This window comes from Megascapheus bottae, chromosome 17 (genome assembly GCF_031878675.1).
Source record: "Megascapheus bottae isolate mThoBot1 chromosome 17, mThoBot2.hap1, whole genome shotgun sequence".
Taxonomy (NCBI): Eukaryota; Metazoa; Chordata; class Mammalia; order Rodentia; family Geomyidae; genus Megascapheus; species Megascapheus bottae.
Window position 1 is genome coordinate 29,593,378 of NC_143525.1, and position 27,560 is coordinate 29,620,937.

A 27,560-nucleotide genomic window follows, 5' to 3' on the forward strand; every position below is an offset into this window, starting at 1 on the left:
TTTTTCAAGGGCAGCTTCCAGCCCCCAAGGAATTTCCCAGTTCCTGAGTCTTATAAGAACAAAGGATCTTGTCCCTGGTGAGTGGAACTCTCTGGAAGATTTTACATTGTAAGTACAGAGCTTTCAACCTGCTTCTGTGGGTTCTAGAACTCATCTAGGGGCTGTTCTTTCAGGTGAGTCACATTGTTTGATTTTGTGTGTGTGAGAAAGATAGTCCTGGGGCTTGAACTCATGGTCTGGGTACTGTCCCTGACTTTTTTTGCTCAAGGCTAATGCTTAGAGCTCCACTTTTTCCTTTTTCCCCCCTTAGGGAGTGGGATGGGGAGAACTAGTTTAGTAGGGATAAGAGTCTCATGGACTTTCCTGCCTGGGCTAGCTTTGAACTGCACCCCTCAGATCTCAGCCTCCTGAGTAGCTAGGATTACGTGAGCCACTGGCACCTGGCTCCAACAGGATTTTATAGTGAAAAACGAAACAAAACAAAACTCCCAGTCTCAAGGCAGTCAGTGTTACAGCTTGGTTTAATGGGCTATTAAAAGGTTATAAGTATACATAGCACAAGTATACATAAAAATTCAGGCCAGTAAATAAACATTAGGGATCTGAGGATACAGCTCAGTGGTATAATGCATGTGAGGCCCTGGGTCCCATCCCCACTTCCACCAAAATAAATAAATAAATAAATAAAGGCGCCTTAGATGGAGCCAGGTGTGGTGAAATGTGCTTTAGGAGCCCAAGAATTCAGAATCAGCCTGTCTAGTCCCATTATCCAAATAAATAAATCTGTTCATTAAACTAAGTTACAGTTTTAAACTACTATACAATTAGATAACATTATATAGTGTAGAAATATTTTTCAGGGATCTGTGATAACTAGCTTTATTTTACAGTGATGGGTTGTATTTATTTAAGACAAGGTCTCACTGTGTAAACCAGACTGGCCTCAGATTCCGATCCTCCCTGGTTTCAGGCTTAGGTGTTGGGTCACACGTGTACATCTCCACACCCAACAGCATAGATGAACCTCACAGGAAATTTGTTAAGGCAGTTTTTAAGTCAGTACAGATGTATGTACCTATATGAAAGAAAGCAGGTGTTCCCTCCCCAAATTGCCATATAGGGGTGCTGTAACAGGAGGGTCTCTCTCTTTCGGCATTTCCTGTATAGAAATCATAGCTGTGGGGGGTAAGCCATGTGGCAAAGCTGCTTAGAAACTGCTTAGATCCCTTGCTTGGAGAAAACATTCTTAAAGCAGCAGGCTCCTCCTGGCATGGCTGAGAGTGGAAGCTGGAAGAGGAACAAATTGGAGGGTGGAACTTGAACAGGGTATCTAGTGGAGAGGAGGAGCAGGAGGGAGGGGAATAGAGAAGAGCATCTAGGCCTCTCTCTCCCACTGCAGGTGACAGGGTTTGGGTGAGGGCATCCGTGTTGAAGGGAGTCAAGAAGGTCATTTAGGATATTTGTGTCAAGGTTATATACTTTTCCTTTTTAAAGCTCTCTAAGGCCGAACATGGCTCACTGGCCAGACTTCATACCAGGCTGATAGATTTGTGCTTCTAATACCTGGTTCCATCAGAGAAGGTTTATCCCTTAAGGAAAAAGGGTTGTTGCTGAATCAAGTGACCAGAAATTTCTCTGTGAAAATGAGAAGGTTTCCGTGCGGAAGGGGACACTCGGGGCTTTTCGGCCCCTGGGGAGATCTGGGAAGAGTCAGTGCTGCGGGACCCGCCTGTGATCTCCGTCATCTTCCCCACCCCCACCCCTTGCTCCCCAGTAGAAATCAGCTACAAATCTCAGCTTGTTGGGAACAGATGGCCTTGGCTGACGAATAAGCCACCGCAGGCTGCTCCACCTGTTCTAGGGCTGGAATAATCAGCTCCAGACAAACATCGGCGCCGAAATAACTCATGGCAGTGGGTGATGTGCAGACACAGATTCCAAAAGCCTCTTAAGTGGACCCCTTCCAATGGACACCCCTCCCCGTCCCCAGCCCCTAGAGGCCATCCAGAAAGGTAATGGAGCGGAAAAGACTGATTGAGCCCCAAGAAGCCCAGGCTGGTGAAGCCTTCCTTGGGCACTGCTGGGTGGATGGAGGGCAAGGTGGATGCCATTCACCTTGAGAAGCTATTTCTCAGGAGAATGTGGAGGATGTGGAGCTGGTCGGCATATGGGCAAATCAAGGGTGAGGAGATCCAACCAGAGCCGGAGGGAGAGAGCTGAGTATAATGTCGCAGCCATTTGGGGGGCCCCGAACCCCCCAGCAATAGAGTCACCAGCACTCAGTGAACCAAGTTAGGAGTCATTTTATTAGCAGCACAGCAGCTCCTCCACCTTCAGGCTAATGGAGAGCAGCCGCGCCCTTCCGTGGGGCTGAGCTTTTAGAGGTAAACACCACACACAGGTGAAGTCACCATATGATGTCACCTTCCGAGGCCCACAGTCAATAACCACAAGGATGAAACCACGCGCAGGTGGTTGTAACCACTCACAAATGGTGGATCAGGTTAAGCATTTTTACAAAAACAGAAACAACTTGGCAGCTTAGTCTGCCAGGCTATTACACTGAGAATTTGGCTTTTACTTGGATTTGTTCATTAAAGGAGTTATTTTTGTGGGCACCACTGCCTCAAGTGGCTGAGGCTGAGATCTGAGGATCGTGGTTCAAACCCAACCAGGATACAAAAGTTGATGAGACTCGTCTCCAGTTACCCACTAGTAAACTGGAAATGGCATTGTGGCTCTAGTGGTAGAGTGCTGGCCTTGAGCTGAAGAGCTCAGAGACAGCACCCAGGACCAAAGTTCAAGCCCCATGACCAACAAAAAAAGTAAGGGACAACACCTAGGCTCTGAGTTCAAGCCCCAGTACCTTCACACATTTAAGAGTGTTAGACTGATTGCTGCCAGTGGCTCACACCTGCAATCATTGCTGTTGAGGAGACTGAGACCTAAGGATCATGGTTGGAAGTCAGCCAGGGCAGGAAATTCCTTAAGGCTCTTATCTCCAATTAAGGGCCAAAAAAAATTGAGCTGTGGTTCAAGTGGTAGAGTGCGAGCCTTGAGCAGACAAAGAAACCAAAAACCTCAGGGACAGTTCTCTAGCGGTGAGATCAAGCCTCAGAACTAGTACAAAAAAACAAAAAAGGAGTCTTCCACAAATAGGCTCTAGCTTAGAGGCCACAGACCCAGCAGCTTGAACTGCAGCTGAGGCCTTCTTCCATCCGTGGGCGCTTGGACACCCTGAATTCCCTGCCTTTGTGTTCAGCCTTCCCTTTTCTTTGATACAATCAGCTGGACACAGGCTCTCAGCAGGAGTGACGGCACAGGGGGCAGTGCTAGGGGACAGTGGGGATTCAGTTTCCTTTATGGAGCTAGTCAAGAAAGGACAAGGAGTTGGAGAAAAGATTGCTGGCCTTGAGTGCTTCAAGCAGATGACTTCTGTTGGTTCAGTCCCCAGAGTCACTTTCATAGAGGATAGGAATTCTGGGTCCCCAGAGGCTAGGAGACAGGGAAGAAGCCTGTAGAGTCCAGAGGGGGCCAATTCTTGTTTTTTATTGGGGGGGGTGTAGAGGGAGGAAGAGTCTTTTATCTTTTGGTAATAGGCATCAAATCCAGGACAAGAGCTCTGCCACTGAGCTACATCCCAGCCCCTGCCAGTTCTTTTTACCCCCACGTGGACCCTGCTTAAGGCCCTGGATGTTGGAAGACAGCCTTCCTCTGTCACATAGAGTCCTGTGGGCCTGGTCTCCTCTTGGAAGCTAGTTCTGCTCACAGAAGTGCTTCAGTGGTCCTATCTTTTTCAGCTCTGGCTCTGCTGTTAGAAAGCCCTTGCTGGATTTTGGCTTTTTTGTTTGTTTGTTTGTTTGTGTACAAAAAAAAGGTAATAGTTTCCTCTCTGAGCAGCATCAACAGTTCCGAACAGTCCATCTTGCCCTGCCCACTTCCCCATTCCCTTTGCTGGCTGCACACAGATCTGACAGTGTTTATCAGGAATCACTTTAGTATTGATTCTCCAAAGAAAAGAAAATGGCTCTTTAAAAAAGCATAATCGCAATACTTTTATCACACTTAAAAATGGATCAATAGTTCCTTAATATTGAATATTTAGTAAGTGTTTAAACTTCCCTGATTTTATTACATATGACATATGTGTGTTTTATTATATATAATATATATGTATATATGTATCCATATGTATATTTATGTGCCACACATAGATGTAAAAAAGTTGGTTTAAAACAGAATGGAGAAAACAAACAAAAAATCCAACAGAATCTAAGGAAGATTGAGCTTTGATTTTGCCAGTCCTGGGGCTTGAACTCAGGGCCTAGGCATTGTCCCTGAGCTGCTTTTGTTCAAGGATAGCCTAGCACTCTACTACTTGATCCACTTCCACTTTTGGCTTTTTTTGTGTATGTGGCACTGAGGAGTCGAATGCAGGGGTTTCATGGATGCTAGGCAAGCACTCTAGCACTAAGCCACATTCTCAGCCCATAAGGAGCTTTTAAAAGACAAAACCAAAACAAGACAAACATGGTGCTCTCAGCCTTCCTGCTTAGGAATTTTTATTTAACAGGCTTTGGGTGGGGCCCAAACATCATATTTTTAAAAGCTCCCTAGGTAGCTTTAATGTGCAGCCAGGGTTGAGAAATCCTCTACATTTCCCCACACTAGAAGCTTCCTGCCAGCTCCTCCACTTCCAGGTTGTTAAAAGTCTTCTAACCGGGGCCGCTGGCACTGATGTGCCGCCTCAGACAAGCTGAAGGCAGCTCCTCTTTCAAGGTACGCGCCAGCTCTACGGACAGCCATTCCTTTCCCTCGAATTCAGACATCATGGGTGCCTATTCCTGTCTTTTTCTCCCCTAATATGCCTAGTGCTTGTTCTTGCCTTGCAAGCTTAGCACATTTTTTTTTTCTTCCGTGAAAATAGCAAAATTCCTGCCTCAGGAAAAAGTGAGAACTTCCCCAGGGGCTGTACTCATTTGGCTGCTCAAGTGGCTGCGTGCAGAGATGGAGCTGGTGAGCTGGAGCTGAACTAGAGGCCTTCTGGGGGATTGGCAGTAGATGTAAGGGAAGCAAGGGCTGGAATGGGATTTGAACCCATCACTTTTTAGGGAATCTAAAGATGTTCTCTCTTTAAAGTGTAAATAACCTGGCAGGCTTGGCTGCCAAATTGGCTTTGGTTTTGTAAAAAACTGCTTAGCCTGCTCGACCACCGGCGTGTGGTCCCATCCTGGTGGCTACTGACTGGCCCTCATACAGTCACGACCACCTGTGTGTAGTTATGATCACCTGTGTGTGGTGTTGACCTTTAAAAGCTCAGCCCCACGGCGGCTCAGGGACGCTCTCTCAGCCCGAGGATGGAAAGTAGCCGCTGCGCAGCTATTAAATTGACTCCTAATTCGGTTCAGTAAGTGCTGGTGATTCTATTGCTGGGAGTCCAAGACCCCCCCAAAATGGCTGGGGTAGTAATACCTAAAATGTTAGCTCCAGGTTCATGTGAGAGAAGCAGGCCTGCATCCCTAGCTGCCTGCCATGAGCCTAACTTCCCAGGGCTGTCTCTGGGTTCTGATTCTCCTACCTCTCCACTCCGCTTACCTTGTGGATTCCTTCCTTCCTCCTGTGTCCCCCTACTCCATCCATGCCTCACTGAATGTTGGTGAAACAAATCTAGTCTAAAATAATGAGCAATCAACTACCCTGATGCTTGGGGCAGGCTGGGCAGAGCTGGGGGAAGGGGCAGGGAGCTGAATCATTTATAAAGCTTAATAAAGATGCAGATGAGCAGCGCTGTGTAGGAACCCCAGAGCTGGGCTTATTCATTATTCAAAGTTATGTAAATGCCACTGGGTCCTGCATGTTAGAATTCTGCCCCTTGTTCCGCTGCCTCCTCTAGGCTGACAGATGCAGCCCACCTTGTGCCTCCCCCTCACATGTCTGTTGACCTATTTCCAATCCTACCTCCAGGGTAATAAGCCTAGATTCCTCCCTATCTAGCATTAGCACTCTTCTGACGTTTGGCCAATGGAAAGCCCTAGCCTTCAGGTGAGCTGCCACAGACCTAAGAAGAAGGGCTTAGGGGTGTTTAAGATAGTCCAGGAAAGAATACCCAAAGAGTGCCCAAGTATTTGTGTTAACATCTCACATATCTGCCTGTGGGATCGATTTCCTGAAGTCTAACCTAAAATCTCTCTGGGTGCATAGAATGCCCACCACGGAAAGAACCGAATTCTTCATCTCTCTAAGAAGTGACATACAGGCTGGCACGGTGGTACATGTCTCACCCCACTCATTCAGGAGAAGATCGGAAGGACCATGGCTGATGGCAAAATGTTAGTGTGGTCCCAACCAACAGGTTGAGCACAGTGTGGGCCATAGAAACCCAGCTCAGCAGTAAATATAGCAAGAGAATCACAATCTGAGATTAGCCCTGGGTAAAACTGTTAAGACCCTACATGAAAAGTAATTAAAGCGGGCCAAGAGTTTGGCCTAGTGGTAGAGTGCTTACCTAGCATGCACGAAGACCTGGGTTCGATTCCTCGGTACTACATACATAGAAAAAAAGAGCCGGAAGTGGTGCTGAGGCTCAAGTGGTAGAGCTCTAACTTTGAGAAAGTCCAAAGACAGTGCTCAGGCCCTGAGCTCAAGCCCAGGATTGGCAAAAAAAAAAAAAAAAAGTAATTAAAGCAAGAAAAAGGGGGTGGGAATGCGGCTCAAATAGTAGAGCACATACCTAGCAAGCACAAAGCCCCAAGTACAAAATCCCAGCACCAACGCACACACACACACACTCACACTCACACTGACTCAGCCAGGTACTAGTGGTTCAGCCCTATAATCCTAGCTACTCAAGAGACTAAAATCTGAGGATCAGAGTTTGAAGGCAGCCTGAGCAGGAAACTCCATGAGACTCTTATCTCCAATTAACCAGCAAAAAAACTGGAAGCAGAGGTAGAGCTCAAGTGGTAGAACATTAGCGTTGAGAAAGCTTTCGGCTTTCCAGATAGTTGAACCTCTTCCAAGTTAGACTCACAATCATCACAGCTGTCTCAAGCTCTTCAGCTTGGTCCATGATACTAAGTCCTACAGAGGGGTGAACTAGAATTAAACACACTATCTTCTTTTTCCCCCACCCCGTGACTACTGATTTGTGCCTCCCAGTTGCCTACCTCCTAGGACCAAATTACTTTCCCCTGATTCTCTTTCCACACCAATCTTTCCCTATTTCCTCATCAAGCCCTCATTTGTCAGTTTGGTGAGACTGAGCGATGAAGAATTGGGTCAGAGTCGCGATGGCATCGATTGCCTCAGCTCTCCTTTTCTGGCCTGGCTCTCCTCCTTCACCAGCCCCCAGTCTATTTTTAGCTTGCCTCTGTTTTCCTTAGTCTGGATGCCAATCTTAGGCCTCTTTCTCTTTGTTGCCCTTATCTCTCCCCTGCAGCCTGTGCAGACCCCAGCATCCCTTTCAGAGGTCTCTTAGTGCCTGCTGAGGGATTCTGATTTTCTTCCATCTTGAAGATATGGAAGGACTCGCTGGCCACATTCAGGTGGAAGAGAAGCAGTGAGATGGTGCCAGTTGGTGTGTTTAGGCAAGTCCTTCCCTTCTGCTGTGTGTGTGTGTGTGCATGTGTGCGCCCACATGATTGCTTTCACACTATTACTAGGACTTGAACTTTGGGCCTGGGTGCTGAGTTTTTTTGCTCACTCTACCACTTGATCCACACTACTACTTCTAGCTTTTTACTAGTTCATTGGAGATAAGAAGTCGTGTGGACTTTTCTGCCCAGGCTGGCTTCAAACCTCAATCTTCTGCTCTCAGCCTCCTGGGTAGCTAGGATTGTGGGCATGAGCCATCGATGCTTGGCTTTGCAATGGCTTTTGATTTCCTCTGTGCTGGTCTGTCCACTACTCATATCTCCCTGCCTCTTGAGATCCCTCCCCATACTAAGAAATGCTCCCTTCCTCCCCTTTGGGTACTTGGGCTCATTGCCTTGGGCTTTGTTGGTATAGAACTCCCCTGCAGGGCCTTGCCTGCCCTTTTGATCCCATTACCAGTCTTTCCTTACCTTTTTCTGCTCCATTCTTTGCTGACCCCATCCTTAACTGTGCACTCATCCCACCCCACTCTCCCCTGTTCCACTGCTGCTTTTGTCCTCGTGCTCACAGGACTGCCTCGTGAGTACCATAGCCAGCTTAGACAGGGCTTGGTAGCATCCCCCATTTGTCCTTTTTCAGCCTCTGGAGACATTGGTCCCTTCCTTTAGCTGTCAATGACAAGCTGAATAAGGCTGAATATTTTGGAAGGGGAATTGCAGCTGGCTGGGGGAGGAGGATGGCGGCTTGGGAAAAGGCAGGGAACCACACGCACCCCTGAAGCCTGGAAACATTCCTAACCTACTTTCTCCCACCTTTATCAGCTTGAGAGCTGCTGGGACCACACGCTGGTCCCTGGCTACTCATCTCCCTGACTCCTTTAATAAGAACACAGTACTTTTGCTTTGTAACTCATAGCATTCTTTTCATTTTCCCGTCTATTCTTCCCTCCTTCCTTCTTTCCTCCCTCCCTCCCTCCCTCCCTCCCTTCCTTTTCTCCTCATTTTCTTTCTTTCTTCCCTTCCTTCCTCTCTCCCTTCTTCCTTCCTTTTCCTTCCAAAAGAAGGAAATATTGGATCTTAAACTCAGGACCTGGGCACTTATCCCTGAGCTTTTTATTTATTTACTTATTTATTTTTGGTCATGGGGCTTGAACTCTAGGCCTGGGCCCAGTCCTTCAGCTCTTCAGCTCAAAGCTATTGCCCTACCCGTTGAACCATAGTACCACTTCCAGGTTTCTAATGATTAAGAGTCTCATGATTGGGCCGGGAGTTTGGCCTAATGGTAGAGTGCTTGCCTAGCATGCACGAAGACCTGGGTTCAATTCCTTGGTACCACATACTCAGAAAAAGCCAGAAGTGGTACTGAGGCTCAAGTGGTAGAGTTCTAGTCTTGAGAAAAATCCAAGGACAGTGCTCAGGCCCTGAGCTTAAGCCCAGGACTGGCAAAAAAAAAAAGTCTCATGGTCTTTAGTACCTGGGCTAGCTTTGAACCATGATCCTCAGATCTCAGCCTCCTGAGTAGCTATGATTACAGGTGTGAGCCCCTGTGCCTAGCCCTGAGCTTCCCACCCCCCCAAGGGCCACAGCTCCATTTCTGATTTTTTGGTGGTTAACTGGAGATAAGAATTTCACAGACTTTCCTATCCTGGCTGGTCTTGAACTGAGAACCTCAGATTTCAGCTGTTTTTTTCCTGGTGGTGGGTCTTGAACTCTGGGCCTGGGCGCTGTCTCTGAAGCTCTTCAGCTTAAGTCTAGTGCTCTACCAAGCTGAGCCACAGTGCCACTTCTGGCTTTCTGGTGGTTAATTAGAGATAAGAGACTCAGGGACTTTCATGGCCCAGCTGGCTTTGAAGCATGATCCTCAGATCTCAGGCTTCTGAGTAGCTAGGATTATAGGTGTGAGCTACCAGCACCTGGCTCTCAGCCTCTTAATTAGGATTATAGGTATAAGCCACGACATGTGCAGAATAGAAATTTTTTTAATTGTAGTAAAATATGTGTAACATAAAATTTACCATCTTAGCCATTTTTGGGTGTGGAGTTCAGTGGCATTGAATACATCCCACATTATTATGCAACTAATCTCCACATCTCTCCATCTTGCAAAAGCGAAGCTCTATACTCATAAACAAACATCCATACCTTCCTCTCTGCCTCTGACTACCATGAGTCTACTCTCCCATTTCTACGAAGTTGACTACTGGACCCTTAAAAATAAAATTATATAGAATTGGTCCTTTCATGTCTGGTTTACTTAGCATACATACAATATTTTATCCATGTTGCACCAAGTATCAGACTTTCATTCCTTTTTTTTTTTTTTTTTGCCAGTCCAGGGGCTTGGACTCAGAGCCTCAAGGCTAGAGCTCTACCACTTGAGCCTCAGCACCACTTCTGGCCTTTTTCTATGTATATGGTACCAAGGAATTGACCCAGGGTCTTCATACATGCTAGGCAAGCACTCTTACCACCAAGCCAAATTCCCAGCCCTCAGTCCTTTTTTTTTTTTTTTTTTTGCCAGTCCTGGGCTTGAACTCAGGGCCTGAGCACTGTCCTTGGACTTTCTCAAGGCTAGAGCTCTTCCACTTGAGCCACAGCACCACTTCCGGCTTTTTTCTATGTATGTGGTACCAAGGAATCAAACCTAGGTCTTCGTGCATGCTAGGCAAGCACTCTACCACTAGGCCAAACTCCCGGCCCCAGCCTCATTCCTTTTTAAGGCTGAATAATATTCTATGCTACATACAGACTACATTTTGTCTGTCCATTCATCTATCAGAGGACACCTGAGTTATTTCTACCTTTTGGCTGTTGGGAATAATGTTGCTGTAAATAGGAGAATAGATCTATTTTAAAGATTTTACTTCTATTTCTTTTTATAAAACTGGCGATTAAAACTCAGGACCTCAGAGTTGTTAGATCGGTAACTGTAACACTTGACCCACTCTGCCAGCCCTTTGTTTTGTTGGTTCATCTGTTTTTGCACCAATCCTGGGCTTTGAACTCAGGGCCTAGGTGCTGTCCCTGAGTTTTTGTGCTTAAGGCTAGCACTCTACCACATGAGCCACATCTTTAGTTTCATTTCAGGTTTTTGGTGGTTAATTGAAGATAAGCTTCTCACAGATCCTCCACCTGAGCTGGCTTTCTACAGTGATCCTCAGCTCTTAGTCTCCCAAGTAGCGAGGATTACAGGCCACTGGCACCAGCAGTCCCTTATTTTTTGAGACAGGGTCTGTTTTTATACCTAAATAAGCCCAGGACTAAGATCCTCAGTTTATGCTTCTCCTGTAGCTAGATGGCAGATACATACCTCTGCACCTAGCCATAGGTAACATGTAGTCTTGTGAGTATTTTTTTGGGGGGAGTGGTCTGGGCTGGCCTCAAATCATGATGCTCCAATCTCCACTTTGCTAAGATTACAGGCTTGAGCCCCATGCCTGGAACCTAGAAGTAGAATTAGATTAGGGATTTTTATCTTTCCAAGTAGCTAACATGGATAAAATGATATTACATGCTAAGTGAAACAAGCTAGACATGAAAGGACCAATTCTGTATAATTCTATTTTTAAGGGTCTAGTAGTCAGGCTTGAGTCACCATGCCTGGTACTAAAAAGTAGAATTAGATGAAGGATTTTTATGTTTTGTTTGCCTAGCACATAGAAGAGGCCAAATGTTTATTTATAAATGAATAAATGGTGCAGGTGACTCAAGCCTTTAATCGTAGGTAGCCCTTGAAGAGGCTGAGATATGAGGCTCACAGTTCAAAGCCAGCCCTGGAAGGAAAAGTCCAAGAGTCTATTACCTCCAATTAACCATGAAAAAGCCAAAAGTGGAGCTGTGGCTCACATGATATAGCACTAGTGAGCACAAAAGCTCGGAGATAGCATTCAGACTCTGAGTTCAAGCCCCAGGGCAAGGAAGAAGAGGAGGAAGGAGGAGGAGGAGGACTAGGAATGAGTTGTTTTATCTGATACTCATCCATGCATGTTAATCACTGTTATTTCCTTTCTCAGAGGTTCAAGACACTGTCAGAAATCAATAGGCTTGGCATAGAGTCTACAGCATCGGCTTATTGGCTTGGCTTTTATAAATCACCGAGAAACTGATATTGATTCATGCGCCTAGACCTTTAAAGACTGAAGAAAATCAAGAGTGATTTCCCAGCTAGGCACTGGTATCTTGCACCTGTAATTCTAGCATTTAGGAGGCTGAAATATGAGGATCCTGGTTCAAAACCAGTCTAGAAAAGAAAGTCCATGAGATTTTATTCTCCAATTAACCCTCAAAAAAAAAAAAAAAAAAAAAAAAGCTTTAGATGGAGCTGGGACCTAGTGGTAGAGTGCTAGCCTTGAGCAAAAAAAAAAAAATCTCAGGAAGGTCTGGGAATGTACTTACCTAGCATACATGAAGGGTTTGATTCCTCAGTGCCACCTAAACAGAAAAAGCAAGAAGTGGCACTGTGGCTCAAGTTGGCTCAAGTGGTAGAGTGCTAGCTTTGAGTAAAAGAAGCTCAGGGGCAGCGCCCAGGTCCTGAGTTCAAGCCCCAGGACTGGCAAAAAGCAAAAACAACACACACACACACACACACACACACACACACAACAACAACAACAACAACAAAAAAAAAAACCAATCATTTCCTCTGTGTTGTCTTTTCTTTGGGAATAGTTTGAGTCTCATCCCCAGTGTCCATTCTTCCCACTCAGTGACTCTTTACAATTACCCCAGAGTGTTTAAAATCCTCTTCCCTTAGGTGAGAGCAGCTCCATGTGGAGGCCCTCCTCCTTGGCATTATGTGCCCCAGCCTTGGCTGAATCCCTGTTTACACCCTCGCCCTCCACCTACCCTGGGGTAGTTATGAGCCTGTTCTCATCCAAAGCAATTAGTGCAAGGAGGCCAGCCGACTCGGTGCTAATGCTGTTTCATTAAGTGGGAGCAATCCTAATGATAATAAAATGGCACATTTAACATTCAAACATTGAACAGGGTTTCTAAGCGAGTGTGTCTCTCTCTTTCTTTCTGGTATAACAGTTCCATCTTCATAAGGACCTGACAATACACCTTAATGAGAGACTGGGGAGCTGAGCATCTTTACAGTTCCAGAGAAAAGATGAGGACAAGACAAAGAATCCGAGGAGAGGGCTGCAGTGCATCAAGGGATTCAAGACCCTATGGATTCCTGGGGTTACAGATTCTGTGGTGATAATTGAGATAATTAGAGCCTGTAAGAAATAAGGTCGTATATACGGAAAAGAAAGCCCAACACAGGCACTTATGCAGTGCAGTTATTTATTTGTTTGTTCAACAAATCTTTTCCAACAAACAGTTATTGTGCGGCTGAGCTTTTACAGGAGTTGATGATAGAGGATGGTTCTAATTTTAGGAAAAGAAACTACAAGAGCCTGGGTGATTTGTAAGAGATCAAATTTTTGAACTTCCCCTGGGCAGCTTTAATCAAATCCATCCCAAGTTCATCAAATGTCCCCAGTGAAGGGAATTTTAGCAAGTTCTTTGGTTTCCTAAGCCAATCCTAGTTTCCCCTCCCCCTAACTCAGCACTGTCTTATACTCTCAAAGGTTCCTGCTACTCTGATGATGAATGTCTGATCAATATTCTGGGAACAAGAAAGGTGCTGAAATTGGGGATGTGGGAGGAAAAAAGAAAAGTAGATTCATTTAGTGTTTAGAGAAAAGCTGGAGGGAAAATAGGAGACCTCTCAGGGTCACTTCCTTCATCTGAGAAGTCTTCCTCAGAGGACTTTGAAGACTACTGGTCCAGGGATCAAAGGTGGGCTTTGCCCAGGCCAGAGAAGCGACTGATTCGAAAAGGTGTCAAGTCATAGGATGGCGTTAACTTTATGCTTAGCTCACACAAGATCTTCCCGACAACAGGGGCCAGCTTAAATCCATGCCCTGGAGAAGAAGGATAGTAGATTGTCACCCAGCCTCAGGGAGAGAGATACTATGCTCTCTAGAAATTGTCCAGTTACCCAGGCAGGACAGCCTTGCTCTTTCACACCCCAAACCTAGAAACAGCTTCCCGCCATGAGTACTGACTGTCCAGCCTTCAGTGCTTGCTAGAACAGTAAAATATATGCAAAATGCCATTTTGGGGGGGCCTGGCACTGAGCTAGATCAGCTTGAGGACCCCCATCTCCTCCCTTAGAGCTTACCAGAGAATCCAGCGCCAATGACAATGTTGTCATACTTTGGGTGGCAATCAAGAATAAAATGCTTGTCAGGAGTGTTCTAGAAAGAAGCAGTCACACATGTCTCTTTTGAGGACAAAGAGCAAGAGGAACTATAGATTCTGACGGGAGGAAGGGACTGGGTTTCTCTCCAGAATGAATAGAATGGCACACCAGCAAGCTTCCTGCATGCCAGTACTCCCTCTGCTTGCGCAGCCTTTCTCATTTGTCCATCTGTCTCTCTCTCTTAACTGAGCTAAGAACACAGTAGGTGCTCAGTTCATTATATAAACTACTTTTAGCCAAGATGCCTCAGGCCCTGGTGACATCTGTCTCTTCTCTTTGTCCCCAAGGCCTGCTCAACTGGAACATCTTGCCAAAAAATCTTTTAGAGCTCTTCTGGGAAATGTAGTGAGGGACTGCCAGGCATAAACCTTGTTGCCTAATGAAAAAGAATATGAAAAAGAATCTCTAACAGGCCCCCTTCACGTGGAGGTAAACCAACCCACAGGAATAAGTAAGCTCGTTTAAAGTCACGTGCGGTATCCAGGGTCAAAATGGGCCAGCATAAAGTCTGTGTGTCTCCTGCCCCTGCTCTCTCAAGCCAGCCCAGTTCTCTTACCGTGTACATACAGCGTTCCATGATGTCTGGTTCAGGATTCAGGTCAGGTAAGTGGTCTCTGACAAAATGCCTCAGCATCTGGATGTGTGGGGTGTCTGAGGAGGCTGTGGGGCAGTCCCGCTTGTCAGGGTCCACTTTATTTCCATCATGATAGCAGACCTAATTCCCAGCAGAGTAGTGTAAGCAGGAACACTGGCCTTCCATGCACACCCACAGAGAAGGACAGGCTAGGACCCAAGGATGTCTCCATCATCACAGCCTTCCCTAGTCCCAGAGGATGCTTCCTAGCAGAGACCTGTATCCACCCTATCTTTCCGAAAGAAAAGCATCCTTGGTCTCAAGGCAGCTCAAAGCAATAGTGAAAAGTGAGCCAGGCTCCTACTGGGGCCCTTAGGAGATAGGAATTCTAGGAGAATCTGGGAACAGCGAGATTGAGCAGCAATAGCATGGGTACCTAGCTGTCTTTTCCGTTTTCCCACAAACCTTCATCAGCCCTTGGTACTCCCCTGAGGGGATCGCATAGATGTGATGGGGAGCCATGTCTAGGCCCAGTAAGCATGGGAATGCTTGGGACACACTGTAGCTCTCAGGAACCCTCTCTCTCCAGTAGCACACGTTGATCCGCAGGACCTTGAGGCACAAGAGGAAATGGAGAATAAAGGAGTGAAATCACTCCAGGCACTGGTGGCTCATGCCAGCAATCCTAGCTACTCAGGAGGCTGAGATCTGAGGACTGCAATTTGAAGCCAATGCAGGCAGGAGAGTCTATGATACTATTATCTTCCAAGAATCCACCAGACAACCAGAATCCAGAAGTGGAGCTGTGGTTCAAAGTGGTAGAGAGTTGACTTTGAGCAAAAGAGCTCAGGAACAGCTGCCTGCCCCTGAGTTCACCTAAATACATACATACATACATACATACATACATACATACATACATACATACATTGGAGTGAAACCATAGCATTCTATAGACAAGGAGTTCAAGTTCTTCTGGAGTGCTACAACCCTTTCATACATCCATCTTCCTTTTACTCAGTTCTCATGGTACTTACTCTTACCCACTTTTACTTTTCTCCCATAACTGCACCCCCATCCTACTTCCCTCTTTTCAGAAGTTGGTAATACCTTGTATTTATTCAGTGCTTACTGCAATCCAGGCTGTCTCCTTAGGGCTATACACACTGTATAATTTAATTCTCCAACAGTCTTTTTGAGGTAGCTATTACTCTTCATATTGATAAAACTGAGGCTCAAGGAGGTGAACTAATTTGCCCAAGGTCATCCACTAATAAGACGCAGATTCAAGATTCGAAGTCAAGGTCCATCAGCTTTCAAAGCTGCTCTTACACATTGACTCTTAGGCCTCCAGCTTGCCCTTACCTGGAGAGGTAACTCAATTCCCAGAGGACTGAGGAGATCCTTGGTCCAAGGACCTGCTGTGATGACCAAGCTCTTGGCTTGGTAGCACTTAGAGGTAGTTTTCACCACAGCTGGTAGCCCAGGTCTTATCTTCACCACTTTCTCTCCATCACATATTGTTCCTCCCATTTGGCAAATTGCATTCTGACAGGGAAGATCAGGGAAAGGAAAAATTCATTATGTATGTACTTAGCCCTTTTGGACAAAGCTTTTCACCTAAGGTAGACAGGACAGTGCAGAATCTAGACCTTACTCCCACACCCCACTATTTGACATGGCAAATCAGGGTATATAAAAATGCCCTGACACAATGGACCATTCCAAGGTTGGGCAGGACAAAGGTCCTCAGCCCAAACAAAGCTGTGGCTGAAGCTGGGTGATGGTGGCTCATACCTGTAATCCTAGCTACTCAGGAGGCTGAGCTCTAAGACTTTGAACTTTGAAGGCAGCCAGAAAAGTCCTTGTGAGACTCATTTGCAATGAGCCACCATAAAACTGGAAGTGGTACTGTAGCTCAAACTGGTAGAGTGCTAGCAGTGAGCAAAAATGCTCAGAGACAGTGCCCAGACCCCAAGTTCAAGCCTCTACCCTCCCCCTCCCACAAAGATGCTGTGAATGGCTAATGGAGACTCTAGGATTCCAGAACAGGCGTTGTAGTGCCCCAATGCTGCTGTGTCAGTGTCACCTGAAGGGCTCTGAGGGCCTTATCTGCATAGAGGACACCTCCGGTCTTGTCCACAAGCCCCACTTCTCCCCTGGTGATTCCAATGTTGGGGAAACGCTTCTTTAACTCCTCGGATGAAAGATACTGATGTTCTACCCCCTGCCTAGACAGAGTGTCCTGTATTGTCTTTAATTCCGGATTCTCCTTCATTCCCAGAAGCAGGAGTTCAGTTGGCCTGTTTAAAAAAGAAGGGCATTTTAATAAAGGCATGTGTCAGGGTCCCATCATTTGCTTTCATTCTTTATTAAGGTCAAGGGGCATTAATCTTTGCATTCAGAAAACGCATCTAAGAGTCCAGCTTTTCTTCCCAGTCCATTGCCAAGTTCATCCTTCATACTTACTATTGGCTTGTCCTTCCATCTTGCCCTTGACCACAGAGACCCTAAGCCATCTTTCATTTTCCACTTCTGTGTGTGTGTGTGTGTGTTGGGTTAAACTCAAGGCCTAGGTACTATTCCTGAGCTCAAGACTAGCACTCTTGGTTGGGCCTGGGAGTGGTAAGAATGTTTGCCTAGCATGCACGAAGACCCAGGTTCAATTCCTTGATTCCACATACATAGAAAAGCCTGGAAGTGGTGCTGTGGCTCAAGGGGTAAGGTTCTAACCTTGAGGAAAAAACCCAAGGACAGTGCTCAGGCCCTGAACTCAAACTCCAGGACTGGCAAAAAAAAAAAAAGACTAGCACTCTACCTTTGGGCCACTTCTGAATTTTTCTGGTGGTTAGAGATAAGTCTCATGGACTTTCTTGCTCCGGCTGGCTTTGAACCATGATCCTCACCTCTCAGCCTCCTGAGTTGCTAGGAATATAGGCATTAGCCACTGACACCCTGTTCACCTTCCACATCTTGAAAGTAGTAGGTTTTGAATCCATTTGGTTTCTTCTTCTGATCCATTCACTAGATTGACCCTTCTATTCCTTATTCTGCCACTAGAATATTTGCCCCCTCTCCTTTCCCCTTTCCCTTTTCTTGCCATATATCCTTTTATTCTTTGTGCATGACTGGTTTGTCTCTCAGTTCATGCCCAGATGTTGCTTGCTTCATGGAAAGGATCCTAATTGGGAGTTCAGATTCTGCTTCGCATCCTAAGATCACCTTGGTATGACCTTGATCTCGGACTCACTTCTCAGGGCCCAAATTTCTCCTCTGGAACACATGCCTGTTGGACTACTAGTGGTTTCACATCACGATGGTATCTCCCAGCCTGCCTAGGGACAAGTAGAAATGGTATGCACCATTTGTGTAGTTGTCACAGTGTCTTGGGCTACCACTCAAGTTGATTTGGCAAGGGTCAGGAATGCCATACTTGCAGTGTCAAGGTCATCCCACCCATAATGCAACAGCACAAGCACAAATACCAGTAGGTGGTCTTCAGACTCCAGGGATCAATTCAGTAGATTCTCTGATTTTGTTCCTCCCTGCACCTCCATCCATCCTATACCATAAAGGAGTGAAAGCAGTTTCTCTCTTGTGCTTCTTGCCTCCCTGTCACAAGAGACCAAAGCCCCTTTGGAGAGGGAACTATCTAAACAATAGAAAGGGCGTTGGGACCATTCCTGTGGATCTGCACTGGCCAGCTGTAGCCTGGTGCACCACCCCTAAGTATGTGAATAAAGCTCGTAATAGCCTATAATGGAGTCTCATGGATATTACATGCTTCCAAATCCCACATTATCTGGTTGGGGGATTAAAGAGAAGATTGGGAGGGGGTAGGGACACAGCAGGCCCGGGGGCCGGTGTCAGTACACAGAGCTGCGCAGCATGCCCAATCCGTTTGCCACGGCCCCCGCCTACCCGGCATTCACCACTGGTGAGATAGCAACGCCAGCTCTGCCTCTTCAAAGCTCAGCAGAGGAGAGACGCTGCAGAATCCTCCAGCCAGGAAACACTCTTTTTTTTTTTTTCTTCTTCTGAGGTCCCCAGTAGGGCTTCAAATTGGTTCTCAGGTCAAAGAAATTTGCCTAGTAAACATTACAGTCAACTAGATAATGAAGAAGCCACCTGTGTGTACGTGGCAGGGGAGGCTTGAGGGTGTAGCTTAGTAGTGTACGCTTGCCTCACATGCTTAAGTTACCCGGTGATTTTTCTTTTATTTTTAGTGTTGTTTTTTGTTTGTTTTGTGGTGCTGGGAATTGATCCCAGAGATTTAACCATATTAGGTATGTTCACCACTTAGATATACCTGCAGCCGCCCCTAGAGTATGTCCTTGCTCCTTCTTCTGCTTTTACACACACATTCATCCCCTTTTCTTTTGCGTGTGCCAGTTCTGGAAGTTCAGCCCAGGTGCAATCCTTGAGACTTTTCACTCAAGGCTAGCTCTCTAGTACTTGAGCCAAGGCTCCACTTCCAGCTTTTGTGTGTGGAATGGGGGGGGGAGGGTGTTATTGGAAAGAAGTCTCGCAGGACTGAACCCAGATCCTCAGATCCCCAGCCTCCTGAGTAAGCTAGAATTACAAGCACCAGCACTCAGATTCCACTTCCATTTTTTTTTTTTTTTTTTTTTAATTCTAGAGTGTCCTGGCTAGTAAAGTTCTGGGGGTAGACCTGGTTTACATCTCACTTAAATAGACCCATTATCAGAGTTCTGGCCCAGAAATGCCACAGAATCTTTCTAACCTCTGCCTGCAAGATAGCACCCCTGGTCTCAGTTATTCTGTGGGATTTCCTCCTTGTTTTTCCCTACCCTTCCTTCCCGCCTACCTTCCTTCTTTCCATCTTCCTTCCTTCTTTCCTTAACACAAGACCTCTTCTTCCAGGGACATACTGGATAGGGTAAATGAACTCATGCCAAGACAATGGGAAAATCTGTCGAATTATGAAATGCTGAGTGATGTTCTAATTCCCAGGCTGTCCCGCGGTGGATGTAGCGGGAGCTCCCCAACCTAGGAGTAATCAGTGAGCTGATTCTGCCGGTGAATGTAATTGTGCCGATTGTAATCATTTTGCTCCAGCTCTCTGCCCCTGTGGCATTTATTTCTTAGCCGAGATATTGATCTAACAGTGGGAAATTTTCCATCTGAATTTGTGATGCCGGACCCTCCCCTAGTCCAAAGACGAGTTTGGGAAATTCTCATTTTCCGTGGATCACAGCTGAGCTATTTGGCCTGAGGGAAACCGTGCACTGCTGGAGAAATGCCTTGGATCGGAGAGAGATTTTTGACCATTATGAGCAAATCGGAAATAAATGTAAAACACTGCCTGGAAATGCAAAGGCCTGTCATTATGGGAGATAGGTGAGAGGCTCCTATGGGAAATGCTTAGAGAATTGGAAATCAGTCAATCAAAACTAGGATTCGAGCACCAGCCTTTTCCCTCTAGTATGAAGATAGATGACTTCCATGAGCAGATTGAAAATCATTTAAGTGCTTATTTTCTTAATAGCTTTTCCTAGATCCCAATAAATAGACTGCTCATTCTGCATCAATTTCTCACCTCTGTGATCCAGGCCTCCCCCTCAGTTGTTTCCCCCCCCCACACACACATACAAAGTTTGGGAAGGAGAAGAGTTGACAAGAGACAGTCATTCACAGAGGCAAAAAGATAACCAGGAAATGACTGGTCAGGGCTGGCCTAGAAAGGAAGATTTCAAGCCAGTGCAGAGTTGCCAGAGAACCCTGGAAAATTTGCAGCTCCCATCTCCCACAATGCCAGTCAGCTGAGACCTTCCTCCCAACCTCTGTTTGATCTGGTGCTGGAAGAGGTCATTGAAGATTCTTCCCAAGAGCTTTGTTGTTGACTCCACTGTGTCCCAGATAATGGGAGGAATGGGAGATGGATCAGAGATTCCTGTACCCTTGGAGCAGGGTACAGGATGGACCCTGGAGGACCTGGAAGGGGCACACAGCTCTCCTGGAGTCTGCCATCTCCCATTCCAGGCTCTTTCCTTCCTCTTAACCGGGTTCAAAGTGCTAGGCAAGGCAGCTCCGAGAGTCACCTTGGGGAAGGGACTTGGTAATGGCTGCTGTCTTTGTTGGTTTTGGAAGAGCTCTGTGTGTTTCATCTTCAGCTCAGTGGGCCGAGGTAGAATTGGTTAACAAAGACTGCTCCAGGGAGGGGATGTGGCTGACAAGCCAGACACTTCGCAGACACAGGAAGCGGCAGCTGCGGAGGGGGCCACCAGGTTCTGCCAGCAGCTGTACTGCCTACGGCTGTGATCTTGTCTGATATTGTCAGCGAAGCAGGGGCAGCCTAGGTCAGGAGCTGGATAGTAGGACTCAAAGGGAAAAGGCGGGGCAGAAAAAGATGGGCCACGGAGCTGGGCTTTGCTGTTGGTATCTGCTTCCTGGCTGTACACATCACAAAAGATTCAGACCTTGTGATCTGACACATGTGTCATTGTCTGTTCCTAGAACATATGCAAATATTCTGCGTCCACCCATGTTTAGTATGCACTGTCACAGAAAGCAGCAGAACAGAATAAAAAAAGAGTTGGACAATCACCTTCACTAACAACTCCTAAAGGTTCTGTTGTTCCTTTTTTAATCAAATGGCATTAAGCACGCTAATTTCTATCAATTACATTACATCGTGATATGGTACTTCTAGAAGATTCTAGAGAGAAATAAGAACCACAAAGATGATGACTCCTTTAGAAAATTAAAATGAAGAGTAAGAGTAACAGGGATGTGAATAACATTTAGCCCAAATGTAGAGAATGTATTTTGAGAATGGGAAATATTATATCCCTACTCAGTAAAAGAACCAAGAAATTTAGCATGCCTGAGTAAATTAGGGTAGCCATAACAAGAAAGGACTTGTTAATGATAGAATAATAACAATAATAATTATAATTTTTAGCATTCTGTAGTTTCTTTTAAAGCACATTCGCATTGTTCTTCATTCATCGTAACTGGAGATACAAGACATCTGAATAGTCTTAATACAGGCTATGGTATTTCCCTGTCTTTTGTTTATTTGTTCCATTTCTGTGCTGGTACTGGGGCTTGAAATCAGAGCCTAGACACTATCCCTTAAGCTTTTGTCCTCAGGGCTGGTGCTTTACCACTTGAGCCACAGCTCCACTTCTGGCTTTTTGGTGGTTAATTGGAGATAAGAATCTAACAGAATGGTCTGCCTTGGGCTGGCTTTAAACCATAATCTTTACCAAGTGTTAGCGGCTCACACCTGCAATCCTAGCTACTCAGGAGGCTGAGATCTCAGGATAGTGATTCAAAGCCAGCCAAGGCAGGGAAGTCCATGAGATTCTCATCTGCAATTAACCACCAGAAAACCAGAAATGGCACTGTGTAACAAAGTTGTAGAGGGCTACTAGCCTTGAGCAAAAGAGCTAAGGAACAGTACCCAAGCCCAGAGTTCAGGCCGGACAACCAACTAAAAACAAACAAAAACCATAATCCTTAGATCTCCGTCTCCTGAGTATCTAAGGTCACAGGTATGAGCCACTGACACCTAACTGATATTTTCATCTTTAAATGGAATTATTTGGAATGATCTGGAATGATTTAGGACATGAGTTTGTTTGGTGACAGGGAAATGAGAGGCATAAGCAACTTTGTAATGCTCGATTAAAAAATCAAAAAGAACGGGGCCAGAAGTTTGGCCTAGTGGTAGAATGTTTGCCTACCATGCACAAAGACCCAGGTTTGATTCTTTGGTATCTCATACATACATAGAAAAGCTGGAAGTGGTGCTGTGGCTCAAGGGATAGAGCACTAGCTTTGAGAAAGCCCAAGGACAGTGCTCAGGCCCTGAATTCAAGCCCCAGGACGGGTACCAAAAAATAAATAAATAAATAAATAAATAAAAATAAAATTCCTCAAGACACAAGGAAATTCAAGTGCAGTGTCCAGTAATAGATTTTTTTTTTTTTTGTTGGTCATGAGGCTTGGACTCTGGGCCTGGACTCTGTCCCTGAGCTCTTCAGCTCAAGGCCACTACCCCTTGAGCTATAGGCCATGTCCATTTTTCTAGTGATTAATTGGTGTTAAGAATATCACAGTCTTTATATGAAAAAAAAAAAAAGAATATCACAGTCTTTAGTGTCTTTAGTGCCTGGGCTGGCTTTGAACCACAATCCTCAGATCTCAGCCTCCTGAGTAGCTAGGAGCCACCATGCCTGGCCATAAATAAAATTTTATTGGAACACAGCGAGGTTAATGTATTTACATTCTGTCTTATGACTGCTTTCACACTACCATGGCAGATTGAACAGTCGCAACAGAGACCATATGGGCAGCAAATTCTGAAATACTAAGTTGCAAAGTACAGAAAAAAATGTATAGACTGCGTTCTAGATTAAAAGTCTAGTGACTCTGTGATTTATGTTAATGCATTGAGACGCATACTCACTGGGATGGTGAGATGGACTCTAGCAGTCCCCACTAGACTAGGAAGCTGAGGCGGGAGAATCACTGGAGCCACAGTCCTGGAGCATTTTGGATTTCAGGTGTTTAGATTAGGAGTGCTTAACCTGCATCAAGTACTCAGAACAGCTCCTAGTTTCTGATTGTGACAGCTAAACTGATGGAAGTGGTGATTTTTTTAGGTACTGTTTCAAACCATTACATACTTATCTTCACAACAGGTCCATGAAATAGATGTTATTACCCCCACTTTACAGGTGAGAAAACTGCCTCCCAGAGGTTAAACAGCTTGCTCCAAACCACACAGCTAAGCCCAGTGCTGGTGGCTCACACCTATAACCCTAGCTACTCAGAAGGCTGAAATATGAGGATCACAGCTAGAAGCCAATCCTGGTTTTTTGTTTTTTGGGTTTTTGTTTTTGTTTTTTTTTTTTGTCAGTTATGAGGCTTGAACTCTCAGCCTGGGCGCTGTCCCTGTGCTCTTCAGCTCAAAGCTAATGCTCTACCACTTGAGCCACAGCACCACTTCTGGTTCTCTGGTGGTTTATTGGAGATAAGAGTCTCTCCAACTTTTGTGCCTGGGCTGACTTCAAACTTTGATCCTCAGATCTCAGCCTCTTGAGTAGCTAGGATTACAGGCATGAGCCACTGGCACCTGGTTTATGAGACTCATCTCCAATTAGCCACCAGAAAAATGGAAGTAGAGTTGTGGCTCAAAGTGGTAGAGTGTTAGTCTTGGGTGAAAAATTTCAGGGACAGCACCCAGGCCCTTCAGTTCAAGCCACAATCAACCAAAAAAAACCCCAAACAAACAACAAAAAAAACTATAAACTGGGGCCGGGAGTTTGGCCTAGTGGTTAAAGTGCTTGCCTAGCATGCATGAAGACCCGGGTTCGATTCCTCGGTACCACATACATAGAAAAATGCCGGAAGTGGTGCTGAGGCTCAAGTGGTAGAGCTCTAGCCTTGAGAAAGTCCAAGGACAGTGCTCAGGCCCTGAGCCGAAGCCCAGGACTGGCAAAAAAAAAAACCAACTATAAACTACACAGCTAAGAGTTGAGCTTTGAACCATACTTGATTGGTTCCAAAGTCCTTCCAACTGTCTGAATTCTGGCTAAAGAGGTTTGTGAGATTATGAGAACCTCCTATCAAGTCCTCTCCCCCACCATTTTCTGTGGCACATGTTTTTGTTTCTTCTTCTTCTTCTTCTTCTTCTTCTTCTTCTTCTTCTTCTTCTTCTTCTTCTTCTTCTTCCTCCTCCTCCTCCTCCTCCTCCTCCTCCTCCTCCTTCTTCTTCTTCTGTCATGGGACTTGAATTGGGATCTAGGCACAATCCCTGAGTTCTTTAGCTCACAGCTAGCATTCTATCACTTTGAGCCACAATACCACTTCTGATTTTCTGGTGGTTCATTGGAGATAGAGTCTCATGAACTTTTGTGCCCGGGCTGGCTTTGAACTACGATCCTCAGATCTCAGCCACCTGAATAGCTAAGATTACAAGCATGAGCCACCAGCACTTGGCTCTGCCCTTCTTCTTCTACCACCCAATGGACCCAGGATAGATATGGCTGGTAGAAGGGACTGTAGTTACTGAAAGGTGCTATGTGTTTCATGAGTCTCATGTAATCTTCACAAAAACCCTACCTAGGAGAAAAAGTAACTCAGAGAGGTAAAGAAATTATCCCAAGATCACATAGCTGGTAAAAGGTAGGGCACAAAGTCAGAACTGAACAGTTTGAAATACTCTAGGCAATCTCTACCCATATCTATGTAGCCTTATCCAATGGTATGTGTGGCCTCTGAGGCCTCGGGCACTTCTAACCTAAGACACTCAGCAGTATTCCCAGCCAGTGCCAGAGAAGGAGCCCTTTGCCAGGTTGCCCCTCATCAAGGCACACTTCTTTATTTGGGTGTTGGGTGCATTAGCTGCCATCTGAATAAATTCTTAATTAGCTGCCCTGGCTGTATTTGCATAATGGATTTCACTTTGTTCTTAATAGTGTTTTTGCAGCAGAACCATAACCTCTTGGTTTCCAGCCATTAAAATAACTGCCACTCGGTAGGGTAGAACCAGGGTTATGTAAAGGAAGTTCAGTTAAGAGCAGCAGAGAAAGTGAAGTGGGGGGGTGTTACGGCTGACATTGCATGACAGATGATAGCTAATATTGCATGGCAGGTTATAGATGATATTGCATGACATTGCATAACAGATTTTCTTCTTCCTTGCCCAGGAGTATTTGAAAAGTCAGTGACTGGGGAGTCCAAAAGATTGGAGATAGCAACAGAAAGATAGCTTGCCATATTCTTGGCAAGCAATCTAACCTGAGGGGCATCCTCATTTTGTTCCAATGGGAGATGATATTAAAAAAAGATGAAATTGATTTAGAGGTTTGTTTGATGGGTAAAGACCCAGAATAAAAAGTTGGTCTGGGTACTGGTGGCTCACATCTGTAATACTAGCTACCTGGGAGAGGCTGGCATCTCCCAGTCATTGTGGTTCGAAGCCAGCCTAGAAAGGAAAGTATGTGATACTCTTATCTCCAATTAACCACCAAAAATCCAGAAGTGGAGCTGTGGCTCAACTGGTAGAGTGCCAGCCTTAAGTGACAAAGCTCAGGGATCGTACCAGGCCCAAGTTCAAGCCCTAAGACCGGCACAAAAACAAAAAAGAAGTTGGGATACTAGTAAGAATATAAAGGACCAAGAATCCAGCTAGATATGAGGGTACATGTACTCAAGAGACAGAGGTAGGAAGATCTCCATCTGAGGCTGGCCTTGGCAAAAGCATGAGGCCCTATCTGAAAAATGAAGACTAAAGGACCAGGAGGAATGCGTCAAGTGGTACAGTGCTTCTCTAGCAAGAGAGATCCTGAGTTTAATCACTAGTACTATGAGAAAAAGGAAAGGCAGGAATGTAGGTAGGTGAGAAGAAAGGAAGGAAGGAGAGAGAGAGAGAGAGAGAGAGAGAGAGAGAGAGAGAGAGAGAGAGAGAGAGAGAGAGAGGGAGGGAGGGAGGGAGAATCATCTTCTCCATTGCAACCAGGCCCTAAAAGAGATCTCTAAAGGGATAGAGTTTCCAACTCAGAAGGCTTTATCCATGCCTAACCAGCTCTGTCTCTTCAATTATTTTCCCAATACAACTCTGCTAGCTTTGGACACAATATCTAATCCAGTCCTGGAAGTCAGAGCCTGGCAGGAGTCAGCCATACCTGTGAGATATAATGGCACTGAACAGAATGCCTCTACCTCCCTTGGTCTTACAGCCCCTTCCATTGTATTTCAAGTGTGCACACTATGCCTCTCCACACACTCAAAGCACCTCTAGGCGTAGACCTCCTTGACTCAAGGCATTCTCCTCTTGCCTACCTGTGCAGTTGGGTGCCAGCTTCGTGCTGCAGCTGGGCCCACATCTGATAGCACTCATCCATCATCTGTGTATAGAAGTCTTCAGGGTATGCCTTCCGGATTATGCGGCTCTGTCCATGGGAGCTTCCTCGGGAATGTGGTAGAAAGAACTAAAAATGGAAAATAAGAGAGATAATGGAAGTTATTGCCCCATTCGGTTTATCTCTCTTTAGGAGCTATGTTCACCATGAGCCACTGTCCTCATCTCTCACCTAATCATCTCTCCAAATTCTCTCTTTATGGCCAATTGGCTGAGCTGGTGATCATGATAGAGGGTTCTCAGCAGCACTAACTTAGTCTTCCTTTTGGCAAACACGGTTCCCTTCTATAAATCCCTTAGTTGGCTAGTCTTCAATCATCCTGATACAGTCTCATGCTACTTAAACTCATAGAGAAGCAGGCTTAGAAATTTCCAGATTATTCTAATCTATCCCCTTTGTTTTATGGACAAGGAAAACAATGCTCACTATTCCTCTGAGTAATCTTCAGATTACTCAGGATAAAGGATTTAACAAAAGATGGAGTTTCCTCACAGAATGAACTCGTGAATCCCTTGGGATTTGAGCAAACTGGGTAAGAAATGAAGACAATTTCTAATTACTGCAACTCATTACCAAGAGCAAACCATAGCCAGCCTAGGGAGCTACAGGCAGAACAGACAGGGAGAACTTGCTGAAATTGAAACCTCTACCCAGGACCCCAGTATATGAATCACTGTAGATGCAAATTCATGAGATCTCCTCTTTTTTCTTTTTGGTAGGCCCAGGCTTAAGCTCAGGGTCTGAGAACTGTCCTTGGGCTTTTTCAAGGCTCTACTGCTAGAGCGACAACACCACTTCCAGCTTTTTCTATGGATGTGGTGCCGTGGGTGCATGCTAGGCAAGCACTCTACCACTAGGTCACATTCCCGGCCCCAAGATTGCCTTTTGTTAAGGAAGAAGGAGACCTGAGCCCTCCTTCCAGTGCATCAAGAAGAGACACCCAAAGATGGCTTTGAAAATAGAAGCTGCCAGGTGCCAATAGCCCATGCCTATGATGCCAGTCACTCAGAAGGCTGAGATATCAGGATTGTGATTCAAATCCATCCTGGAAAGGAAAGTCTATGAGACTTGCATCTCTAATGAACCACCAAAAAGCTGAAAGTAGAGCTATGGCTCAAATGGTAGAAAGCCAACTTTGAGTAAAAAATTTTAAAAAAAGCTAAAGGATAGCATCCAGACCCTGTGTTCAAGCTCCTCTACCAGCACACACAAAAACAAAAGCAAAAGAAACTCGGAAGCTTCTG

General features: G+C 45.6%; 1 protein-coding gene across 2 annotated transcripts in view; it reads right to left on the bottom strand.

Annotated features, from left to right (window-relative positions):
• Positions 1-12,864: 12,864 nt before the first annotated feature.
• The window catches only part of Pipox (pipecolic acid and sarcosine oxidase), a 108,147-nt gene continuing 93,451 nt past the window's right edge, over positions 12,865-27,560 (bottom strand). For both annotated transcript variants that reach the window (XM_090350566.1, XM_090350565.1), the window contains exons 2-8: positions 26,237-26,385; positions 16,509-16,722; positions 15,785-15,967; positions 14,885-15,031; positions 14,402-14,560; positions 13,765-13,840; positions 12,865-13,504 (exon numbers count right to left, since the gene is read on the bottom strand). In XM_090350566.1, coding sequence (XP_090206692.1) covers positions 13,374-13,504; positions 13,765-13,840; positions 14,402-14,560; positions 14,885-15,031; positions 15,785-15,967; positions 16,509-16,722; positions 26,237-26,301 — 975 coding nt within the window. In that variant the 5' untranslated portion in view covers positions 26,302-26,385 and the 3' untranslated portion in view covers positions 12,865-13,373. The remainder of the gene's footprint in view (positions 13,505-13,764; positions 13,841-14,401; positions 14,561-14,884; positions 15,032-15,784; positions 15,968-16,508; positions 16,723-26,236; positions 26,386-27,560) is intronic.